The following is a 24778-nucleotide window of genomic DNA, read 5'->3' as shown; positions in this document are numbered from 1 at the left end:
TTAAGTAGCATATTCCAAACAACTGGTAATTAAATACTTTTAAAAACCATTGGTACAGTGTCTGACTCCAGCACTAGGCTGTAAGCTCTTGCAGGCAGGGACAATGGTGATCTTATTCAACACAGGGTCCTCATTTGTCAACAGGCAGCGTCCGCACTCAGGAATCACGAGGGGAGGAGGGGACACAGGTGTCCGAGGCTAAAGGCCCGGTGGAAAATACACTGGGAACAAATCGTGCGGACAGAAACAGGAATCCGAGAGACCAGTTCGGAGGTCAGGATCACTGATACAGTCTCCAGAGTTTATGGGAAGAGGAGGATGGGGAGAGAGCCTATGGAATGTTCCTCCCACTTCTTCCCAGCACGGTCCCTAGGAACACCCTGTAGTGAGAGGCAGGGGCAGCCTGGAGCTGAAGACAGGATGGTGACGTGTCCAGGCAGAAATGCACGGTGCTGGCTGTCCTTCCAACACCTGTGTGGATCTACGTAAACAGTGCATTGCATGGAATTAGAGTGCGTGACTTCTGAATGAAGCCACTTCTCACAGATGAAGTAAGCATGACGCAGTAGCCTAGGAACCTGGTCGTAATAAACGTGCTTTCTGTTCTGGTTCTTGTCCAGGATGACAGGACCAGAAATGAAATACAGTGTGTGCTTACGAGGATCGACAATTTCCAAAATAGTTTCTGGTCTAGCTAAGGATATTAAAAATAGAGACTAGGGAGCTATTTACCAAGCCAGCTTTCTTTTTCTCCTGGACACACAGGTGTCCACGATTCCCAGGGAGTGTGGGCATGTGACTGAGGAAAGGCCAGTCCCGATGGAATCTGAAGGACGTGATAATCACCTCCAATCTTGCCCATAAAACCTCCTCCCTGTCCCCTCATCTGCCAGCAGAGGTAGAGATCCATCGTGACTTTAGGCCCTAACAGATGCTGGAGCCGCTCGTTAGAAGAGCCCGGGCCCTGAAGGACTGCATGGCCTACATGGGGCTGGGGCGTCCCGAAGGCAGGGTGTGGGGGCTGCTCCAGGTCAGCGGTCACTGTGAAGTGGGTTGACTGCACGGGTTACCACTCCAGCACCCTGCCTCTTGGGCTGCAGTTTCTACTTCTTGCCTGAATCCAGTGAGACGAAACACTCACACAAGTTGAGTGAAGCAACTTCGCTACCCAGAGACAGGCGGCAAGGGACAACAGAAGCCTAGAATCCACGATGAGCCAGTCCCTCAAGGGTCAGGAAAGCTGCCCAGCCTAAAGGAGTCCTGTCTGTGTGTGCCTCGCTTGCTCCACAGCGGAGGGACCCTGGAAAGCAGCCCACCCTGGGTTTCAAAACCTAAGTTGACATGACATGTTAGGCTAAGGTACCGCAGGACTTCCTGTTCTAGGAGGAACTGAAACAGAGCCCGGGCTATTTCAGCCAGTCCTGCCCTATCCAGGATGTTGCATTCCCAGCACACTCCTTTATTCCTTTTTTTTTTTTTCTTTTGAGACAGAATCTAGTTCTGTTGCCCGGGCTAGAGTGCAATGGTATCATCATAGCTCACTGCAACCTCACACTCCTGGGCTCAAGCGATCCTCCTGCCTCAGCCTCCCAAGTAGCTAGGGCTATAGGTGTGTGCCAGTGTGCCTGGGAAATTTTTCTATTTTTAGTGGAGACGGGGTCTTGCTCTTGCTCAGTCTGGTCTGGAACTTCTGACCTCAAGCAATCCTCCTGCCTCGGCCTCCCAGAGTGGTAGGAGGAACACTTTACACTTTAAAAATCACCAAGGACCACAAATATTCCCTCTGCCCCCCATGGCCAAACTCGACGCAAGGCTCTATTTGGCTTCTGGCTCCTAATTTCATCAAGAGCTGAGGCCTTTCCTCTCTTCCAAAGCAGGGATCAGTCTGGCTTAGTGAACGGGAATTTCAGCCGCCACAGTCCTATTTCTTCTCAGGATTTCCCAGCGGGGCCCTCTGTTCCTCCATCAAAACGCCCCACTCCTTACAGGAAAAACGCACAGTCACTTGTCAAATGGGCCGGGGCCCAGCTCTGGGTCCATTCTCTGGTTCCTCACTCTGAATCTCCTCTTCCATTTCCTCTCCCTTCAGTCTCAGTGAGAGACGGTGGAGGACAGTGGTCCCCATCTCTGCAGGGTAGGGCCGGCGTGGACCCCTCCCTGGTGGGGCCGAGCAGGGCCGAGGAGCTCTTGGATAATCACGCGTGTGTGTTTGTGATGAGTGGGATCCACCAAAGGGCCCTTGGCCTGAGCCTAAGGGCATCGCAGACGCTGAGGTACTCAGAAGGACAGCGGTGAGGCCCCACTGTCACTCTCGGGAATCCTTCGTGGGCCACTTCTCCACAAAACATACTCAATGTTTTTTTGTTTTTTTTTTTTTTTTTTTTGTTGAGACAGAGTCTCACTCTGTTACCCGGGCTAGAGTGAGTGCCGTGGCGTCAGCCTAGCTCACAGCAACCTCAAACTCCTGGGGTTAAGTGATCCTACTGCCTCAGCCTCCCGAGTAGCTGGGACTACAGGCATGCACCACCATGCCCGGCTAATTTTTTCTATATATATGTTTAGTTGGCCAGATCATTTCTTTCTATTTTTAGTAGAGACGAGGTCTCGCTCTTGCTCAGGCTGGTCTCGAACTCCTGACCTCAAGCGATCCACCCGCCTCGGCCTCCCAGAGTGCTAGGATTACAGGCGTGAGCCACCGCGCCCGGCCAAAACATACTCAATGTTATATTTTACGACCACATCGGTATCACAGTGAACATGCAGCAGGCTGCATTCATTGATATAGATTCATTATTGTTATATTTACTTTAAGATACGATTTGTTTTTAATTATAAGTTTTCCTTGATCTCTAAAAATGTTGTGGGCCCGGATTCCCGCACCTGCTGTTCCTGGTGGAAGAGTCATCCAGTTGGAGCCGAATTGTCCTGGGAGACAGACAAGGTCCTCCTGGCTGAGCGGATGGCCCAGGAGAGGAGAGGGCCAGGCTGGGGGGAGAGCAGAAGAGGCAGCAATAACCTACCTGGTGACGGGAGTGCTGGGGACTGGGGCATGAAGGAGGCCTCAGGTGCAGTTTAAAAATCACTCACTGTGTCCGATTCCCACACATACACACACACACACACACACACACGTCCCCTCAACCTCATCGACTGTGCAGCTCAGTGTGGAGAAGGAGACGGTGGACCCCACTCCCACTTGCAGGGACAGGATGAGGGATGTCGCACAATTTCAGGAGGTGCTACAAAACTCAGTAATCAGGGTACGTAATTTTTTATTTTTTTTTTTGAGACAGAGTCTCGTTCTGTCACCCTGGGTAGAGTGCAGTGGTATCATCATAGCTCACTGCAACCTCAAACTCCTGGGCTCAAGCGATCCTCCTGCCTCAGCCTCCTAAGTAGCTGGGACTACAGGGGTGCACCACAACGCGTGCCACAGTTTTTCTATTTTTAGTGGAGACGGGATCTCGCTCTTGCTCAGGCTGGTCTCGAACTGCTGAGTTCAAGCAATCCTGCCACCTTGTCCTCCCAGAGTGCTAGGATTACAGGTGTGAGCCACCGTGCCTGGCTGAAGGTAGGCAATATTTTAATGCAATATTTTTAAAAACCAAAATTAATGCCCAAATCCATGATGACTAAAAATCAAAATTTTAAATCAAGATGGGATCCACCCTGCTTTGCACGCCTCACCTTTGCACTCTGGACGTGGTCCCAGCCCTGCACCCCTGGGTGAGGTTAGGGTGAGCCCAGAGGAGCCCGGCCATGGCCAGCAGGGGCCAGCATGGACAGGGGGACTGGGGTGGGAACAAGGACTCTGAGCACGACCTCAAGTCAGAACTCGAGAGCCTGAGGGCCTCAGAGAGGATCTCGTGGGCAGGTGGTGGGATGAGGGGAGGGACAGCACCTTCCAGAGGGAGGCCCAGGCTTGGGGGGACAACTGAGGAAGAAAGTCCCTCCCTGAATCCTTCTGTGTCTGTCTGGGTCTGCCCCCAACAAGCACCCTGACATGGGAGGCCCTGGAAAGCCTCTGTTTTTATGGGAGAAAAGAAAGGAACTTCAGTGCTTTGCAGTTAGTTTATTGAAATGAAAATGTATGTGAGGTTTCAACAATTGTCTTGCAGTTTCCACTTAAAAGAACAAAAGAAGAAAGAAAATTGTGGTTTCTAGCAATCAGAAGTCAGGTTCTGATCATAGTCTGACTGCAGTGTCTGAGCCAAAGGTCTTGTGGAAAGTTAAAAGGATGCACACCAAGGACTGTCATATATTATTCGCTGGAAAACAAAAACAGACATGTCACTTAGATTTTCAATTCTCTCCTGCAAAGTCAAATATTGAAATCCAGAAACCTTTCTTCTTGTTGTTTTCCTGCATTTGTCTGCAAACATCTAACTCCCAAGGGAATTAGCACTGGACACAAAATCAGAAGTATCTTATTAATACCTAAGAGGTGCTCATATTTCTAGATATTTTCCCTATCGGGGACTGCTTTAATAATTTTTTCCTCCAAGATCTCTATTCTTTGAAATAATTTATCCAATAAATATGCTGCATATACTATTTGTTGAAGACCTGCCAATCTGAACTGTTTCTGATACCATTTTTTCAACACAGAATTGTTAAAATCTCAGCTCACATATAAGAATGTGATGATTTTGAGTCCTTGCATGGTCTTAAAAGTTAGAAATATTTTAACAGACTGAGGTTCTCCACCATTACCTTTGAGAACTACAAATTCTTGGAGCTCTACACTAAAAACGATTGACATAATTTTGGTTTAAAAGAAAAAATGCTCCAATAATCCTAAATTGCAGATGATGTTCCCTTTTATCCTCAAAATTTTGGGTATATTTTAAAATTTTCTCCTATGGATTGTTTCAGATGGAATATTGGGATATTAAATAAATGCTAAAAAAAACCCCTCCACCCTGAACACCATGTATATATAACCAGACAGAAATACTCCTTGTTACAACAATTGACGTTTCTTTTAAATAATTCCTTCATCTATGCTGGTTTCATACCCGTAACCTACACTTTCCATTTCACAAGTTACTTAATTAAGTGGTGCATGATTTCCAATCAAGTATGCTAACAAATCTTGGTTGCTCAGACATTCATTTTAAATTCTTTATATTGGAATATGTACAATATGAACAAATGGTATTCTCTGGATTCTATAAAAATTTTTAAGACCATTTTTCTAATTTTTTGTAAAGGGTTAGGTTAAGTTTCTTTGTTGGTTTCTCCTACAAGTGAGCAGCTCCTTGAGAATTAGATTTTTTTCTCTTGATAGAAAATGTGTTTGTGTCGGTCCCTGTGTGTGTTCATGTGTGCGTGCATGTCTGTGTGTGTGTACGTGCGTCTATATGAGTGTCCATTTGTGTGTGTCGTGTGGAGCTGGGTAGCTCAGCCATTTCTGGAAGTTTCTTTTCTCTCTTTGGCCTTTTCCATTTATCATTCACTGAAGATTCTCGAAGTGAAGTGGCAAAGCAGCCTAGAGACACAGTTAAATTAAGTGATGTATTAAAAAAGCTTGTTCACCAGTTGCTTGGTACCGCTGGTGCCAAGTTTAGAGCCTACTTGTTCCTGGTCAGTTAAAAGGCACATGAGAAAAGGCCAAAATTACCAGCATCAATCCAATATTTTTCAGAGTTTCATCTGACTGGTCGAGAAAACACTGTTTAAATTCCCCAACGGCGTCTGAGTTGGTAATGCCGCCTAGAAACTCCGTCAGCCCATTTGTGAATTTGAACAGGGAGAGGTTTCGATTGAGTGTATTTGCAACTATATCCTCGAGTCCTTGGCAGCCAGAACCTGAGAACAGAGCATAACAACATGGGCTTGTCACCACAAATGTGCACCCATTTTAGAACATACCTGTATCAGTCCTCTGTGTACATCCCAGCAGAGACTGAAATTCAGAAAGGTTATGGTGCATGGTCTAGAGTTCTCAACTCCAGTAGAGTAAACCTAGGCTCTGGGGTTCCCTTTAAGTCCTGTGTATTCTTCTACTACCTCCCAAGCCCAGAGAAGCTGAACCCTATGTCTCCTTGGTTAATAAGGACACTTGGGAATTGAGATGCTCTGACCTGGTGCAACATATTAAACATTATCTGGTCTTGCTCGGTTTAAAGTCATGCAATGATTCCCTATTATCCTTCAGAGCATCTGGTAGGATTTCCACGCATCATAGAAGTATTGGGTCTAGAATATTGTCCACTGGCTTGACTTGACTCTCAATATTGTCTGCAACAACAAAGAACATAAAACAGAACTTCCTGTTTGTGAAGTGATCTGCTGTGGCCACCCCTGTCGTGGAGGGGAAAGAGCTCAGGCCTTGGGTTCCTGTGAGCTGGTTGTACTCTCGGCCGTGCGATTTCTATGTAGATGATTGTGAGCGTATCACCTGCTTCCCCATCTGCACCCACTCCGGGAAGAAAAGAGGTGGGTGTGTAAACGGGCTTAGAAAATCGCACAGGGCGCACCTCCTACGTGCTGTGCAAGTGCTGCCCTCCTTCCGGCTCCCAGGGCTTTTTCCTGCCCCCATCTTCATTGCTTGAGGGAGACCCCAGAAGCCGGGTGTTCTCCTCCCCAGTCTGCTTGGAGCAGGAAGGAACTGGGAGCTGAGGGCACCTCAGAAGAGCTCAGATCAACCCTGCAAAGGCAGAGCAAGACCCACAGGGTGAAAGATGCTGGGTCATACACTGCAGCCTGAGCCTTCTCTCTGGGAGGTGTCCCCCCCCCCCCCCCCGCAACCCCATTTCAGGAGATTTGTGACTGTCTCATAGTTTCTGGATGCAGATGCCACGGGGCCTTCAGTTACATCTTTTCCTTCCCTTCTGCCAAAACAGCTAATTCCAATATTTGATCCTGAGACTCATGTTGGTTTTCAGGGTCACTGTGACCCTGGTGGAACACCCTGAACTTAGTGAGACTCTACTTGTAGCTCTTCTGCAGAGGAAAGTCCATGAGGGCACTACCTGCTTGGTTGCCTGCAATTAATCGTCATCCTAAGGTCTATTGCATGTAGACCCTTTGTCCTGGGGCTGCCCTGTGTTGGGGCTTGGGAACCCAGAGTTCTTCCAGAGGGAATAGGCAACGCCTCCAGCCCACAGGCTGTCCCTGCACGGGGCCTACCTGCGGAGCAGCAGAGGGGAAGGGCCACCAGCAGGAGGACCGTCAGTAGCTTCATGGTGGGGCTGCTGTTGTCGGCTGTCCAGTCGTGTGTGGCAGGGAGCAAGGAAGTCACTGTGGAGCTGGGCTTCCAGAATTGCTCTATTTATACCCCAGGCGGGCACCCCAATCCCTTCCAGGAATGAGGGAATGAGTCAGACATTCGGCCTGGCACGGCACCGGGAAACAATCGTGTGCACCCAGGGGAACCCAGCCAGCCAGTGTGTAGAAACCCAGAAGGCAGTGATTTTTGGATCCATGACAATTTGGGGACTGCAGTAATGACACATGGCTTTAGGTAAAATGGATGTGAAAGTGTTTTCCAAACTCTAAAACAAATCCAACAGTGTGAGCCTGTGCCGTCATCACCACTGTTATTATTGTGGTCTTCGTCTATTCCTCCTTACCTTCTTCTGCTCTTGTTTCTTCTGCTCCTATTCATCATCTTCGTCTTCTTCATCATCTTCCTCCTCTTCTCCTTATTGTTCAAGGTGCAGAGAGCTTCCTAAGGGTAACCTCTGTGTCTGTCTGTCCTCTGTGATCCGACAGCTGGGCTAGGTGCAATACCTCAATTATCCTCTGGGAGGCAGACCTTCCTAACCCATAGACATTTCTTCCTTTTTTTTTTTTTTTTTTTTCCAGGAAAGGTGTTTCAAGTTTTGGAGAAAACTAATTAAGATCTAACCTCTAATGAAAGTTGGGGGTTTTTGTTTGTTTGTTTGTTTTCTTTTTGTTTCTTCATCAGAATTACCTCACTAATTTAATTCCACTTTATAAATTCACTCCATTATGAATACATGAATTAATTTTTGTTTAGTTCTTTATGGCCTTTTTGGGGCTTTCCCTGCACGGATTCACAGGACGCTGTGAATTAGTAGAGTAACTGCTTGCACAGGGCAGGCAGTGCCGGACAGCGAATGGTCATGGGATTTGGGCAAGAGCAGATGTGGGTTTGGATCCTGGCGGCAACATGGAGTCCTGACAAGTCTTTGGGCGGGTTACACTGCTGGTCTCTTTGACTTTTCTTTCCCTCTTTTGTGAAATGGGTGTGAATGACACCATGCTGAATTTTTGTAAGGAGACAGACACTGTACAAAAGCTTCTACCACGTGGTCTGATACGGGGTAACCATGAATACACGGTAGTTGCCATCCTTGTGCCCGTTCACTGTTGAACACGTAACTACTGAGCTTCTCCTACGAGCTGAGCCCCGAGCTCCTGGCTGCAGATTCAGCTGTAGGAACGAGTTAGACCAGGTGATTGCTGTTTGGACCTTGCCTTCTAATGAGGAAGGCAACGAACAAACCTACAAATAAGTCAGAGATATTGGAAAGTGGTAATTGCTGCAAAGAATGCAAAACATGCGCACAAGGAGAACGCTGTCAAGACTGACTGCCGAGCATCCTGCAAGCATCCAAGACAGCCTGTGGGATGAGGCGGGATGAGTGGACGGCCATGCCCAGGGACAGATCTGGGAAGAGTGTTCTGGGCAGAGGGAACAGCAAGTTCAGAGGCCTGAGGGCAGATGGCACTTGGCAAGGTAAGAGAAGGCAGCGAAGGTATGCCTTTTGGCGATAACAGGGGGACAGGGCAGCCTCACATGACCGAAAGCCCATCCCAGTTTAATCAGGGACAAGGTGATGGTAACATGAACAAGAAAAACAAAGTTGGCTCAGCTTTATAAAAAAGAACAGACAAGCGAGCCAGAGAGAAGAGTCTGTTCCTAATCTGCGACTGCATTATTTGCTGTCTGGATTCCCAGGACATTATCTTTCCATCACTCACCTGGAGCCACAGTTGCCAGGAACATACCTGACTTAGGAAAAGGACAGGAAGCAGAAGGCGGCGTGTGCCGAGATGTGCACTTTTATGCAGTTGGCCACGGCCTCCCTCATTCCAAAGGGAGCAGAAGGGTAGTGATAACGAAATAGGAGACTGTCTCCTTGGCCAGGACTTATTGGGGGCTCTGCCTGGTGCCCCCGTCCTTATGGACCTGTCCTGTCACTTACTAGCCAGAGGCCCCTTCAGAGGTTTCTTTTTCATCTAAAGAATACCCTACATCAGGTACAGGATGCACACTCCACAGAGGCTCTGTTTTCTTCAATCTCCATGTTTATCCAGACAGCTGATCATTCTCTGGTGAATCAATTAACAGTAACTCGGCCCAAAATAGACTCCTTTCTGGAATGGGATGGAAGGAAGGAGAGGCCAGTGGCTCCACGGTGAGGCCACAGCAACCAAGAAAGAGGCCCTTGCCCCCCGCCCTACACACAGGAAGATGCGCATCACAGCTCTCTGGGATTTCTTCTGAGAACTCAGTTGTCGGAAGAGACCTGTGCCCCTTTGTACCCCTGAGAGGCCTGAGGAGACGCACCCAGGAAGCTCCGCGCCTGACAGGCGAGGAGAAGTGCCAGGAGAAGGGCAGAGAGGGGGGTGGGGCTCTGGGAGGCCAGAGGAGGGAGCGGGAACTTCCCTTAAATGGGAGAGACTTCCTTTGGCTCAGAGGATCAGGGGAGGCAGTGGTGGGGAACAGGCGGGTTACATTTGGGTGAATTCAGAAGATGAGGAGGTGCGGGTGTGCCCAGAGGAGTCAGAAATGTGAAAGGCCAGGAAGGGATGAAATCCCTTATTCCATGGTGTGGTCCCACCCGCAGCTGGACTTTCCCACGGCTCCCAGGAAGGGCCCGGGAGGGGAGGGCCTGGGGCGCTGCGGCTGGGCTGAGAGCTGGCTGTGCGTCGTCCGCTGCCTCACGTCCCTGCAGGATCCGCAGCCCTTTCCCTCATCGAGCCTGATGGCAGATGGGTTGTGAGCGAGGACTCGGGCCAGACCGTCCGTGCTCACGTCCTGGCTTCCCTGTTCACTGACTGTGCAACATTGCGCAGGAGACTCCATGCTCTGTGTCCTTTTTAAAATGGGAACAGTCCCAGAACTGCTGTGAGTCCTAAATGAGTTAAAAAGTGTAAGGTCCTGAGAACCGTGCTTGGCACAGAGTAGGTGCTGTCTAAATGTCCGCTGCTAGTCATTATTTTCACGTAATTAGCAAACGTGTTTATGATACATCTCCAAGGACCACCAAGCACTTTCGGAGACCACTGAAAACTCAGCTTGCACTTGACATTCTCTAAAATTCAGAGCAGCCATATTCGGATACCAGCTAAACTTTCAGGTTTAAAAATAAAGCACTGTATTTTGAGCATGTTTACTTGATTTTTCTGAGTTTGTCTTTTTTCAGGGAGTTTTTCTGATGTAATTAAAAAATAGCTTTTCTCCCAAGCATATTCTACATTCTGTTGCCATATTAATCTTGCCAGAACCCTGCTCCAATTTATTTTATATTTCTAAAATTGTTCCTTTTTAATATTTTTACCCAACTTTATTAAGGTATAATAATTGACCTGTTAAAATGGTACATACTTACGGTGTACAAGACATGTTTCGATATATGTATGTTGTGAAAGAATTCACTGAAGCTTATTAACAAATCTGTCACCTCCGATAACTTGTGTTTGTGATAAGAACACTTATGATCTAATTTCTTGGCAATTGTCATGAGCATGTTCAATAAAACACAAGTGAAAAACAATTATTTACCAATTATGAAATGCCAGGCACTGTTGTAAGCCTCTTTGAATCTTCACAATCACAATCCTATGCCCAGAGTGACCATAATATTCATTGTGATAAGTGGGGCACATTGCAGGGTGAAAGGGACACTAAATGGATGGGATGCCAGGGCAGCAGGATAACCCGGGACTGTCCTGAGCGAAGTGTGGTGTGTGGTCACCACCCTGAGGGCTGGGCCGGTCATTTCACTCCGGGTGTGGGACATGGTGTCACTGGCAGTTGATGGGAACCCCTCGGTTCTTGTCTCCCCACGACTGAAGAAGGAAAGCGGGGACACGAAAGTTTAAGTCAGCGAGCAAAGGAGTTTATTAGTAAGCAACAGTACACTCCAAAGAGGGTAGGAGCGGGCACACGGGCAAACGAACAGTGGGGCTGGGGTCTCCGTGCCACCGCTTTTCCTCTCCTCCTTTGTGGCGCTGCCTCATCCCCTTTTCTCCTGACCAGTGGGGATGTTGTCCCCTCCTGCCATCGCACAGGGCAGTTTTCCGCCTTACATGGTTAGGTGCAGGGTGTCGTGGCCCCCAAAGCCCGCTGGGGGAGGGGCACACTGCAATGTGGTGTGATGTGCCCCTCGTGGTTATCCTCACCTTGTCATTGTTACAGTATGTTCTCCTGCTCATGTCTTACTCTCCTACCTACCGTAACATCTGTGACACTTACGGTTACCCTCATCTCATTATTCTTACGGTTTGTTCACACTGCTCGATCCTTCCTTCCTCTGCCCAGGGCTTACTTTCCTGCCTACGCTAACAGTAGGAAAAGAGATGAAACAGAACTCCCTGGGACACAGCCAGTGAGTGGCCAAACGGGGTATGAAGCGGGTGCTCTGGCCCCGGAGACAGCCCTCAGCACTGTTACTGACTCCACTCCTGCACTATGTGGACTCCAGGTGGATTTCTGGACAAGCCCCATGATTTTCTGCTTGAGCCCTCTGCTCCTGTGGATGCCCCTCCTCCACTGCCCCTGCCTCAGTCACTCTGGGAGGAAACACTTCGTTCCTTCCCAAAGCCAATCAAAGACCCATGCCTTGTCCACCTTTCCTGTTCCCTGAATCTGCACAGATGTTCCTGTTCGCAGGACCCCACAGGTCCCGAGAGCAGCTCTCCTGCCATCTCCAGGACCCTGAGTGCTGGCATCCCTCCCTGTCCCTGCTCCACGACAGCAAGGCCTGTGCACGTCCTGTCTTTGTATGGCACCGTCATACAGTAGGTGCTTAATATATAAATTTGAAATTTTTTTTTTTTTTGAGACAAAGTCTCACTCTGTTGCCCAGGCTAGAGTGAGTGCCGTGGCGTCAGCCTAGCTCACAGCAACCTCAAACTCCTGAGCTCAAGCGATCCTCCTGTCTCAGCCTCCCGAGTAGCTGGGACTACAGGCATGCACCACCATGCCCGGCTAATTTTTTCTATATATTTTTAGCTATCCATATAATTTCTTTCTATTTTTAGTAGAGATGGGGTCTCACTCTTGCTCAGGCTGGTCTCGAACTCCTGAGCTCAAACAATCCACCCACCTCGGCCTCCCAGAGTGCTAGGATTACAGGCGTGAGCCACCGCGCCTGGCCTAAATTTGAAATTAATTTACTGCAGAAAAATTTGATGTTTTATAAGAGTTCACTGATTATATTCCACGTTTTATTACTAGGACTATTTAGAAAGAGAAGCGCATCTCAATTTCGACCTTTAGTAAAGGCAGGGACCAGAGCCAACACTAGACCAGACATCAGGGACACCTGGGCACTAACACAAACCTTGTACTTTCCTGCAAGAGGACTTTGGGGTTGGGGTGGAAGGAGGTAGGTGCTGGGAGGAGGCTGAGTGGGGCCCCTGACAACTAGGGCCTGAGTCCCCTCAGTCCCCTTTCCCCCCAAAGTGACCATTATCCGGATACCATCTAACCCGGATGCACTTAATGAGTTGTGACCAGGAGCCGGATTTGGAAACAGAGCCAGGGCCAGGTGTCAGCCCCTGGCTAATTCTCGTTGGCTCCTTTACCAAAACCCTGAACTTTACTCAACTTGACATTTACCAATAATGTGTGATTAAAAGTTTAATGCTGTACACGATGTGACAGTTGATTTGGTTCATCAAATATCTACACAAAATTTTCTCCATTAAGTTAGCAATTTCTAGTTTTTTTTCAATGCCGCTATTTTTCCACCAACTCTAGTGATCCACAGGGGCGTTAGAACAGTTAAGCAGGAGAACTGCTATAAAGCCTCCACTGCTGGAGAGTGATTCTCAGCAGGGGCGTATACACTCCTCACTTCCACCCAGCCCTGGGGACAGTAGTCTGGGGAGTGTTTGGTTGTCACAGCTGGACTGCAGTGGGAGTGCTACTGCCATCAAGGGGGCAGAGGCCAGGGCAGCTGCTGAACATCCTACAATGCACAGGGCAGATCCTACAATAAAGAGTTATTCATCCTTGATGCCAATACTAATGAGGTTGAGAAACCTGTGCTGGAGAAATATCAAAAAGCACTTTGCTCTTGTGACATATGATTAGGAGTTTGAGTGAGTCTCACACTTAGTGAACAGCGAGTGGAGCCCCTGGGGTGGCAAGATGACAGCAGGAGTGTGGGCATCTTTGTCCTCCAGGAGGCTGAATTCAGCCTCACATCCATGCCTTTGCCCAGGCTGCTCCCTGCACCTGGACGGCCTTACTTCCTCCTGCCTATCATCCTCATCTTCCAGGTCCTTCATGGTCCACCACAGCCATCACCTCTTCTTCAAAGCCTTCCTTTGTTCTTCTTTGAATTTCTAGAGGCCTTTAATTTGTATAATAAGATACTGTCTTGGTGATACACATTGTATCTTTCTTCAGTTCTACATCTTCTCATGAAACTTGATAATTAATTCCTTAAGGAAATCCATTAATGCTTTCAACAAAAGGCGTCCAGCTCCTCCATGGTCTGGTGTGGTGGATTCTGAATAGGCCTGAGATCATTTGCAGCTTCTTTTTTTTTTTTTTTTTTTTGAGACAGAGTCTCACTCTGTTGCCCAGGCTAGAGTGAGTGCCGTGGCGTCAGCCTAGCTCACAGCAACCTCAAACTCCTGAGCTCAAGTGATCCTCCTGTCTCAGCCTCCCGAGGAGCTGGGACTACAGGCATGTGCCACCATGCCCGGCTAATTTTTTCTATATATATATATATTTTTTTAGCTGTCCATATAATTTCTTTCTATTTTTAGTAGAGGTGGGGTCTCGCTCTTGCTCAGGCTGGTGTCGAACTCCTGAGCTCAAACGATCCGCCCACCTCGGCCTCCCAGAGTGCTAGGATTACAGGCGTGAGCCACCGCGCCCGGCCTCATTTGCAGCTTCTTAACGTCTTTCTGCCACATTATCTCCCCTCTGCCCACTTTTTTGCCTGTTTTCTTCTATCCTCTTTTCACTTTTCATTTCTGTCTTCCAATATCCTCTATTTTTCACAATTTTAATTTTTACAAGGTGATATAGATGCATTGTTTGAAAAAGTAAACTAGCACAGAAAACCTTCCAATGAAAAGCCCTTCTTCCTTACCCCTTCCCCTCCAGGCCATCCAGCCCTGTCCTCACCTTCAACTTCTTCTCTGTTTCTTCTGGTATTTACATGTTCTAAAGAATTTTTTGTTTTGGTTTGATTTTTTTTTTCGAGACAGGGTCTCACTCTGTTGGCCAGGCTGGAGTGCTGTGGCATCGGCCTAGCTCACAGCAACCTCAAACTTCTGGGCTCAAGCAATCCCCCTGCCTCAGCCTTCCAAGTAGCTGGGACTCCAGGGGAGCCACCACACCTGGCTAATTTTTTCTATTTTTAGTAGAAACGGGGATCTCACTCTTGCTCTGGCTGGTCTCGAACTCCTGAGCTCAGGCAATCCTCCTGCCTCAGCCTCCCAGCGTGCTAGGATTACAGGCGTGAGCCACTGAACCCGACTGAGGAGAGATACCTTATGTCATGTGTTCTGGCTTTCTTTGCAGCAAGCAACGGCAGCGTAAATGACAACTGAGTGGAGCGTTTTAGCCAAGACGTTCAGATTACAGAAGCCCACTGTTTCTATGGCTTCCAAATTGCCACGTAAAACATACATTCTGAGATGTATAGTTCCTCATGGACACATTAAAGATTCCAAAGAAAGGGAATTTCTCTTCAATGCCATTGAAACGATGCCTTGTGTGAAGAAGAAGGCAGACTGGGCCTTGCGTTGCACTGGGGACAAAGAGGCTGCCCACCAAATCAGCTCCCCAAAGCGTTGTGTTTGCTATGATTTTGTTTAATTTGTGTGTAAGGAGGTAATGTTCAGAGCTAATTCATTTGTATTTACTACATGTCTTTTAAATTAGGAAATATTTTTATTATGCATGTTCTTTTAGACTTTACCTGGAGCTCATAGTTTGAGATAAAAGACCCAGGAATGTGTTTAAGTTCGTAATTGACTAAACATTGCTCAGTGTGATTCCAACGTTTGTACAAACCTGAGCATCATCTGGTAGATTCTTAAAATTCAGTAGAAAACTAGTATTGTATGAGTTGTTAATAACCCATTCAAATTAATTTCAGAAGAAAATATAAGTTAATAGATATACTTATAGGGCTAGTTTGAATTACTCTGCCTTTACATTTGGGGGAAATGATACATAAGCAGCTATAGCCAAGCACAGAGTACCCAGGGAGAGGGAGGTGAGGCTGGCGGGGCAGGAACAGCGTCCCTGAGGTCCCGTGCACTGCCAGGCTGTGGGCTGCACCTCCAGCAGTGGCTCCAATCTGGGTTCCCCAGAGTGTTGCAAGGGCTCCGTGAGTGCTTGCGTCTGCCGGGCAGAGCACGTAGACTGAACTGGTAGTGAACGTCACGCATTCAGGTACTAGTTTCAAGGGTACATATTTCCCGATGTGATTAAGAATACAGATTGATTTTAAAAGCAATGTTTAATTAATAAGTGTCACATACTATTTTCCGAATTGTAAAAAAAATAGCTATTATCATATGAAGGTGGGTTTACAAGAAAAAAAGAAGTCCCCTTCTGGAACCACTTCAGGACAAGAGTCCCCTAGTCATTTGGGTTATTGAAGGGAGGATCAGGCTCACATTCCCGTTGCAAGAGGCTGAGGTTGGTGTGAATGAGGAGGACGGATTGCAGGAAGGCTTCACAGAGGGGGGGACACAATTTAGGAGACTTTGGTGTGAGCCGGGAAGGACGCAGACTGGACTGTGAGGATGGCCGTTTGACTGGAAGGAGGGACTCGCAGGCGGGACGCTCTGGCAGTGGATGGGGTGGGGCTTAGTGCACTATTAGAGGTCGGGAGGGGGAGGAGCTGTAGTTGGCCCACTAAGGCCTCCTCCCCAAAAGTATCCACACTCCAGCCCTGGAATCTGTGAATGTTATGTTACACGACAAAAGGGTACCGCGCAGATGTGATTAAGTTAAGAATTCTGAGATGGGGAGATGGTTCTGAAAAGTCTGGTGGTCCCCAAGCCCAACCCATGTATTTCCTAAGTGAAAGGCAGAGGGGACCGGACATGGAAAGAAAGGAGAAGGGCATGTATCCTGGAGGCAGAGGTGAGGGGGATGTGGCCCCAAGACAGGGACGACCATCAGCCCCCGGGAGCTGTAGGCGACCATTACCGAACTCTCCCTACAGCCTCCGCAGGGAGCAGAGCCTGCGGGTCCCTTGATCTCCCCACAGTGATACCAATTTGGGGCTTCTGACCTCCGGAAGGGGGGCAGAATAAATTGTGTTAAGCCAACAAGTTTGTGGTTGTTTGTTATGGCAGCCACAGCTCTAAGCCAGGAACCTACCCGGTCACCTGAGTCAGGTGACCTGCTGGGCGGTGGGTCCACTGGCCAGGAGGGGGCTCATGGAGAGAAGAGGCAGTGGAGGGGAGAGAGTGGGTCGGGCTCCATCATGCTTCTGAAATGACTGTGCAGGGTGTGCATGAAGGTGGCCTGCTGGCAGCCGGACGCTGGTTTCTGGGGCTCCGGGCGGAGGGGGAGGGGAAGCAGGAGCCCGCAGTGCTGGGGGCTGTGCGGGCGCTGAGGGGCTCCCTGAGCCAGTGCACGAAGCAAATGGTCAGTCAAGGCGGAAACCTGCGCATGCACCTAAACTTGTGATAAATGGCAGCTAATTTCTACTGGGCATGGCATAGCAGCCAAACCACAGTGGATTGGGGCCACCAAGCAGGCTGACAGTGCTTCTGAGGGGACGTCACACTCATGCTGCTGCTGGACACGAGCCCCGAGCCTGGCCAGCCAGCGAGGCTGGGGCTCCGTCAGAGCACGGTCGGCAGCAACGCTGGAGCCCCTGTCCACCCTCCACTGTCATGTTCTCGCTTCCTCTCCTGAGTGGGACTCTGTGGGTAATGCAGGGTGGCTCGGACCAAGCATTTCCTTTGTGAGGCCTGGACCTCCGGCCACCGTTGCCAAGAGGACGTTGGTTCTCTGGAACCGATTAGTACCCACAGCAAAAGGCACTTCATTCTGAAAACCACCCTCGACCCAAGGCCCCAGACGGAGGATCATGACAAGACCAGTGCAGAAGTGCAGGACAGGAATTTATTAAAGCAAGACGTCGAAACCACACATTCTGCAGTGAAGATCATTGAAAGACGGTGAAAATCAGGATAATATAGGTTTTACATCTCAGAGATTACATTTATCCACTATTATCTCCTGAAATGAAAGAAGAAATGAAGGTGACGTCAGTCATGCCAAACTGGAGAGGATGTGTGAACACATCAGGTCGCCATGGAATTCTGCCACCAAAGGCAATTGGAGGGGTAGAGGCAGGAGCCCAGCGTTTGGGGGACACCAAGGCCTGGACCTGGTACCATCACCGCACGCCATGCAAGGAGGGGACAGCCTTTTCCCGTCAGGCCAATGAGGTCACCCAAGCTCGTGGCTCAGCTCCTGAGGGAGGGGAGGGAGGAGAAGTGGACAGAGCGGCCCCGGGGTGATTTTCCCTGATGTCCAGGGCTGAGGACTCTCCCTTTCCCTGCAGTGGGGTCATGGGCCGGGAGGCCTGGTGGGGCTGGGAGGGACTCAGGGACCCTGGGACCCTGCTTCCAGCACCGCAGGGTGGGCATTGTGCCTCATGGCCTGTGTGCCTCTTGGCTCGGGGCCTCCAGCTCCCATGGGCCTTTGCAGCTGAGCCTCACGACCTAACCCCAGGGGAAGACGGGCCAGAGGCCTCTGGAAACACCTGATTTCTTGAGAAAGACATAATGGAAGCATTTCAGCTTCCCATAGCCCTGCCGGACACAAAGCAGCGAGGTCTCTGGCCAGCTGCCGTGATCTGGAGAGTGATGTGGGCAGGGTGGGGACAGTGGGATGTCAGGGCTGGGTGTGGGCTCCTGGCTCTGCACAGACCACCAGAGAAGCCCAGCCTGCCAGCTCTATGTCTGCCCGAGGGCCGGCTCTGGGCCCCCACCCCTTTATCTCCCTGTTTAGTGCCCCCACCACTCCCCACGAGGCTCCACAGTGACTGTGCCCCAGTGCTTGAGTGGACCTCCGCCTCGGGACAGCTCCCTTGGCCCGCCACCATCCCTGCCTGCCTGGGCCCCGACTGTTCTCCTTCTTGGCACACAACAGGAACACGGCAGGCAGGCAGGGGACCTGAGGAGGAGGAGCATGCCCAGGACTCTGTGTGCAGCTGAGCTGAATTCAGCAGGAATGATAGCACCCACCCTGTGGCCCCTGGTCACCGTATCAAGAGGTGACCAACAAGGCAGGTGCCCCACCGCCTGTGTCCCCATAGGGCAGCAAGCTGACCTCGTTTGATGCTGTGTAGCTGACCAGAAGCCTCTAACTATGCATAAAGAAGAAAGAAATTACCAGAATTTTTTCAAGTTCCAATCTCTTCCATAAGGGGATCTGATCTGTGCATTTCTTCACTTCCAGCTTGGCTGCAACAGCTTCTGGAGGTGCCCTATATTTGTCAAGTCGTAGCCGAAATGCATTCTCTTCAGCAAACAAGAAGCTTGTGATTTCAGAAGTAAAGACTGGACAGATCCTGGCATTGGCTAGAGCAGAAGAATAAAATTATAATTTTTGAGAGGAAATCAATCTTTTTCCATTGCTGCCTTATGTTGGACCCAACAGGATTCCAACAGTTTTCTGCTTCCATCCCATAATAGTGCCAATGAGAATGTAAGACCCTGGAGATGGTGACTTCCTTAAGATCTCAGGGCAAGGTCCAGAGCTGGGACTGGAAAGCTGGTTTCCTGAACGCTCATTCAGCTTTTGTTTATTTAAGGCATTACTTCCCAAAGCGTCTCTGGTTGAAATTCCCTTTTCCAGATGTGAGAATATTAAATTTTCTCTGCTTACTGAGTGATGCCTATTAGTCTTGGCTATTGGTGAAGAGCAGTTTTGGGGTAATCAGATTTTTAAGTGATTCAGAACCCTGCCCGAGATCAGAGAAGTGAAGACAACTCCAGAAAACAAGAAAAACTGTTAAAATGTTGCAGGTGACATTTTGAGAATAAGTCGGAGGGTTTGGATTATGCCCTTGGATGCAGACAGAGCTAAGAGGAAAATGAAATAAAAGAAAGCGAATCAGTTTTCACCCCATCAGCAGCTTGTACAGAAAGTGCGACTGGCTGCTTTACTGTGTAGCGACGTCCAGAGTCCCTAGAGAGGGTGAGAGCAGGAAACTGGGGCTCATTCCTGGCCCGGTTGGGAATTGTGGGGGGACCTGGAGCACTCACTCCGCCTGGTCTGGACTCTGGATTCCCCAAGTCTTTGCAAACACCCTGCACCCAGAAAGGGCCCCACCAGGCTCTGATATGACCCCTGACAGGATAGCATCAAACTGCGGGGAGACTTTGGAGAGGGCAGGACCGGAAGCAACAGAGAGAAAGAGGAGGAGATTCAGAAAGTAGGTAGAAAGAGAAAACTCAGAGGGACCGGACCAGTTCCGAGAGGGGACATGAGGATGTGCATTAAGAATTGCAGGAAGAAAGGCTAGAATCTAATTCTAGAAAAGCAGAAATAATAATGCTAACTACCAAGACGGGTAGGACCCTAGAAAACTAGTCGTGCCCCGAGATGTACTTTGAGTGCTGCTTGGTCTGAGTCCATTTGCAGGTTTATTTTTCAGAGAGGCCAAGGGCACCAGTGCTTCTTGCAGTGGGAGCTCTCCAGGGTCCTTCCAGCTGCAACGTGTTATGAGTCTTAATTTATGACTTAGGAAGCCTGGGCTCAAGGGTCAGTTGTCAACTAAAGGCTCTAGGAGGAGAATGTCTGATAACCACAGATACCAGCTTCCAACTACAGCTGAACTCTTACCAGGCTTAATCTCACTCCACTCCCAGAGCCACTCCTGGCAGAAGCTCCATGCACTGGTGCTAGGAGGAGGCTTGCAGAGGGCGAGCATCTTGCCCAAGGTCAAAGGGCTGAAAGTGGCAGAGCCCAGCTTCCCCCAAACCTGCCGATACATCCTGCTGCATCTGGATACAGACCACAGTCAGGGCGTGATGCTCAGGGAGAATTCCTAACATTTGCCTGGAATGGTTTTCTGTAAACCTTCCATGGTATTGGGGTGGATGAGATGAGCTCTGGGCTGTTTTAGGGATAGTTCAACAAGCACAGGAAAAGTTTTGAATTCTGGTTTGTTCCAGATCCCAACCCCACCCCTGCTAGGTTTACCTAGTGCTCAGAGAAGGGTACCAGCCAGGGGCTGGGGCTAGACTGATGACAACTGATACTCACCCTCGTAGCAGGAAAGGGCCAGAATGACCATCAGAAGACACACCGACGGCCTCATGGTGGTTTGTTTTGCTTTGAGCTATCAGCTGTGGCAAATGATGGGGAATTTGGACTCAGCTGCGGGAGGCTATGGAGCCAGAGAAGCCAGGGCTATTTATTTGTACTTAGGGAACCTGCCCACATAGGCAGATACCAGGTCACAAGGCCTGGCTTCCAGCCCTTCCTTCTTCAGGGAGGGCTGATTCCATCATCGATGTCATGTCCCCATGTGTCCCTGCATCCTGAGTGGGTCGGGCCACGGGAGGGTGGCCCAAAGGCAGCTCTACTGGGTCCTCCAGGTGAGTGTGCAGGTGCCTCTGGAAATGCTCCTGGATCCTCAGTTTGCTTTTGGGATTTGCTAACAATATGTTTGTTCTAGTGTCAGTGCAGAGGCACAGGTAGGTTCTGACTTCAGGAGGACAGACCAGGGGGACACAGGAACCTGGGGGCCTGGGCTCTGGTTGTCGGACAGCAGGCACATAAGAAGACCCCACTCTGCGCCCCCATGTTTGTGTCTGACAGCCGACCAGGTGCGCCTCAGTTGCTCATCGATCAAGTCTGAACAAGACACATCCTCTCCCCAGCGCCTTCCATCACCTCCACCTTCACCACGGAGGTGCCTTAAGGCATTGTTGAATACACCCCACCTTTGGAGAACTTGCTTGGGGACAGCAACTGCCGTGCCTGTTCCCTAGCCTGCCATGGGCTTTGCTTATGGGTGGAGTTGTCAGCATAGCTGAGCTTCAGATTTTCTGTCCATCAGTGTCCTAGGACAACGAGCCACCCCCATGTCATCACAGGGTGATGTGATGATTCAGTGATCCAGACTCTTTTTTTCTAAGGAGCTCCTGGGGTGTGAGGTTCCGGGTAAGCATCAGAGGCACGGAGAGTTGTTCTGTTCCAGGGCCCCAGGCAGGAAAGATGAGACAGATGAGCAGGGTGGGTGGCACTTTCCCCTCCCCCCTTGGGCTCAAGTCTTCCACTTCCAACCTAGCTTTGCTGTCTGGGCCAATCCCAGTTTCCATGGGCAGTCAAGGCAGCCCCTAGTCAACATCATGCACAACCCACCCTGCCAGTCCAGACCTGTGCTGTTATGATGTGTGATTAGGAAATTTCCAGAAATTGGCCAAGTGTGGTGGCTCACACCTGTAATCTTGGCTGTTTTGGAGGCCAAGGGAGGAGGATCACTTGAACCCAGCAGTTGAAGAACAGTCTGAGCAACATATTGAGGCCCCATCTCTATAAATAAAAGGAATAAAAAAATTAGCCGGGCATGGTGATACGTATCTGTAGTGCCAGCTACTAGAGAGGCTGAGGCAGGAGGATTGCCTGAGCCCAGGAGGTGGAGGTTGCTGTGAGCTACGATAATGCCACTGCACTCTAGGTGGGGCAACAGAGAGAGATGCTGTCTCAACAGGAAAAAAAAAAAAAAAAAAAAGGAAATCACCAAAAATTTCTCACTTAAATGAAAGGATATTTGAGAGGAGTCACTGGGAAGCCAGAAGTTTTCAGTCTCAGTTCTGCAATCAAATCACTTGGGAGCTTGTGAAAATCCCAGACCCCCCTCCCCGCCCCACCTCCTTCTCTGGGGGTCTGACTCAGTGGGTCTGCGGTGAGGCCTGGACTCCTGCACTGTTTAAAACTCCTCTGGTGATTCTGACGGGCAGGAGGGCTGAGAACCACCCAGAAAGACCTTACTGGCTGTGCTGTGAGACACACATTGGCAGGTTTGGTTGAAGCCCGGTGGAGGGCAACAGTGGCTGTCACTTCCACCACACAGGGTGGGTGGGGGTGGGGGGCAGGGGGGCATCCCTGAAGCCAGCTCTGCTTCCACCACCAAGGAGCGTGAGGTGCTTGGGGAAGCCCATGGCTGCTGGAGTTCAGATCTGCGTTTACAGTCTATTGGACTTTAGGAAAATCACTGAGCTCATGTAAACCCAGTTTTCTCATTCGTCCAAATAGGCTAATAATAGCATCTCCCACTGTTGGGTTCATAGATGATCAAATGAGTGTGTGTGCAAGCACGTGTGTGTTTAAAATCTACCAAAGTCTGACACACAGTACATTCTCAATAATGTTAACTACTGTTAACTAGTCTCATTTTTCATACATGTCATGGATCGTCACCAGTTCCTAGTTAGAGCAGAGCCAAAATCTAAGAAATCACCGACTTTGAGAACTACGAGTCATGTGCCACAGAATGAGGTTTTGGTCAATATCTGACCGCACACACAATGGTGGCTCCATAAGATTATAATACCGTGTTTTTACTGTACCTTTCCTATGTTCAGATATATTGGGATGCGCACAGACTGACCACCGAGTCACCGTTACTTACAGTGAGGGAGAAAAGTTAGTAGTATGGTTATGAGTGTGTCAGAAATTGAGTGGCTTTCTGTATTTCTAGAAAGAACAGTGGCCAGAGGATGACTCTCCACCCACCACCCCAATTCCCAATTTTCTACCATCATCCAAAGTCTCCCCCAAAATCAAATGGGTCTTCAAATCAAATCAGGCTCTGACTTGACAAAAAGAAGCTCTTCTTTAGTTTTACTTGTCCATCAGGAGGATCACAGCTGCTGAGCTGTCAGGGTCCCAGCAGCTCAGCAAGCCCACGGGGCCTCCTCCTCTGCCTCTCCACAGCCATGAGCAGAGGGCCCTACAGAAACATGGCGGGGGCGCGGAACAGTCTGATGAAAGGCGTTGGGAGGTGAGGACAAGTAAGCAGAGCGCATTCAAAAGCCACTTTAAGGATCTATAGAATTTTGTCATCCAGAAAACTTGAGGGGGAGGGAGGCTGAGAGGACAGCACCAGGGAAAGCAAGACAGGGTGAACCACGACCACTACGGCTAATAACAGGAGTCGCTCGTGAGCAGATCATCAGGCAGCACATGGTGGAACAGGGAAGGCTTTGTGACTCAGAACAGGATGGGCCACGTGAAGGGGCACTTTCCTTTTACTCTGCGGGTCACGATGGCAGAATGGGTAGGACAGGTGTGACCCACCCAGGTGTTTTTTGTCCCAGTGCTTTCTTGCTGGGTTTCAGACCCCAAGTCAAAAGCACATGGGCTTTTCACACCCATTAGTACGGCTCCTATCAAAAAGACAAAATAGCAAGTTTTGACTCCAGGATGGAGAAATGGGAAACCTTATGCCTTGTTGGTGGAGCAGCTACTAAGGAAAGAGTACGGAGGTCCCTCAGAAATGAAAAATAGAATCACTGTATGAGCAAGCAACCCCACTTATGGGTATATGCCCCAAAGAATTGAAAACGGTCTAGACAAGATGTTTGCAAATCCTTGTTCACAGAAGCACTATTCAACAGAGGTGGACACAACCTAAATGTGCGTTGGCAGATGGATGGACAAACAAAATGTGGTCTGTACACACAATAGAATATTATTCAGCCTAAACAAGGAAAGAAATCCCATCACATGCCACAACATGAGTGAATTCTGCGAACATCTTGCTAGTTGAAATAAGCCAGTCACAAAATGGTAAATATAGTATTGAATCCACTTATATGCGGTAACTACAATAGTCAAATTCATAGAAACAGAAGGTAGAATAGTGGTTTCCAGGGGCAAGGGGGAAGAGAATAGGATGTTCAGTATAAATGAAGGCATCAAAATAAAAGGGAATCTGGGGCCGGTCTCAGCAGCTCGGGCGGCGGGAGCGACGGCAGCGGCCAGGCAGCCCAGCTTCGCGAAGGCTCTGGGCGCACCGCAGCCTACAGGCACGGGGCACGCCCCCTTCCCTGCTGCCAAGATGCCCAAGAGCAAGGTCAGCTCGGCTGGCCGAAGGCGTGGTGAACGAAGAGCCCAAGGGGAGATCTACGCGGCTGTCAGCTAAACCTGCTCCTGCAAAAGCGGAAACGAAGCCCAGAAAGGCAGCAGCAAAGGATAAATCTTCAGACAAAAAAGTGCAACCAAAAGGGAAAAGGGGAGCAAAGGGAAAACAGGCCGAAGTGGCTAACCAAGAAACTAAAGAAGATTTACCTGCAGAAAATGGAGAAACTAAAACTGAGGAGAGTCCAGCCTCTGATGAAGCAGGAGAGAAAGAAGCCAAGTCTGATTAATATCATATACCATGTCTTATCAGTGTGGTTCCTGTCTCCCTTCTTGTACAACCCAGAGGAATATTTTTATCAACTATTTTGTAAATGCAAGTTTTTTAGTAGCTCTAGAAACATTTTTAAGAAGGAAGGAACCCCACCTCATCCCATTGTTTAAGTGTAAATGCTTTTTTTTAAGAGGTGAAATCATTTG

The 24778-nt window shown here is 49.2% G+C and overlaps 2 protein-coding genes and 1 pseudogene across 2 annotated transcripts; 1 reads left to right on the top strand and 2 right to left on the bottom strand.

Moving 5' to 3' along the window:
• Nucleotides 1-4229: 4229 nt before the first annotated feature.
• On the bottom strand, nucleotides 4230-7189 carry SCGB2A2 (secretoglobin family 2A member 2). The gene is made up of 3 exons (XM_069470655.1): nucleotides 7135-7189; nucleotides 5624-5811; nucleotides 4230-4268 (listed from the first exon to the last, which is right to left on the bottom strand). Exons 1-3 carry the CDS (start codon nucleotides 7187-7189, stop codon nucleotides 4230-4232), a joined length of 282 nt encoding a protein of 93 aa, XP_069326756.1.
• Nucleotides 7190-16621: 9432 nt separating this feature from the next.
• On the bottom strand, nucleotides 16622-20528 carry SCGB1D4 (secretoglobin family 1D member 4). The gene is made up of 3 exons (XM_069470654.1): nucleotides 20474-20528; nucleotides 18596-18783; nucleotides 16622-16810 (listed from the first exon to the last, which is right to left on the bottom strand). The coding sequence occupies exons 1-3, from the start codon at nucleotides 20526-20528 to the stop codon at nucleotides 16622-16624; spliced, it is 432 nt and encodes a 143-aa protein (XP_069326755.1).
• A 3750-nt stretch (nucleotides 20529-24278) lies between these two features.
• On the top strand, nucleotides 24279-24606 carry LOC138384582 (non-histone chromosomal protein HMG-14 pseudogene; annotated as a pseudogene).
• The last annotated feature ends 172 nt before the right edge of the window (nucleotides 24607-24778 follow it).

This window comes from Eulemur rufifrons, chromosome 6 (assembly GCF_041146395.1).
Source record: "Eulemur rufifrons isolate Redbay chromosome 6, OSU_ERuf_1, whole genome shotgun sequence".
In the NCBI taxonomy this organism is placed as follows: Eukaryota; Metazoa; Chordata; class Mammalia; order Primates; family Lemuridae; genus Eulemur; species Eulemur rufifrons.
This window is presented reverse-complemented; position numbering and strand designations above follow the sequence as displayed.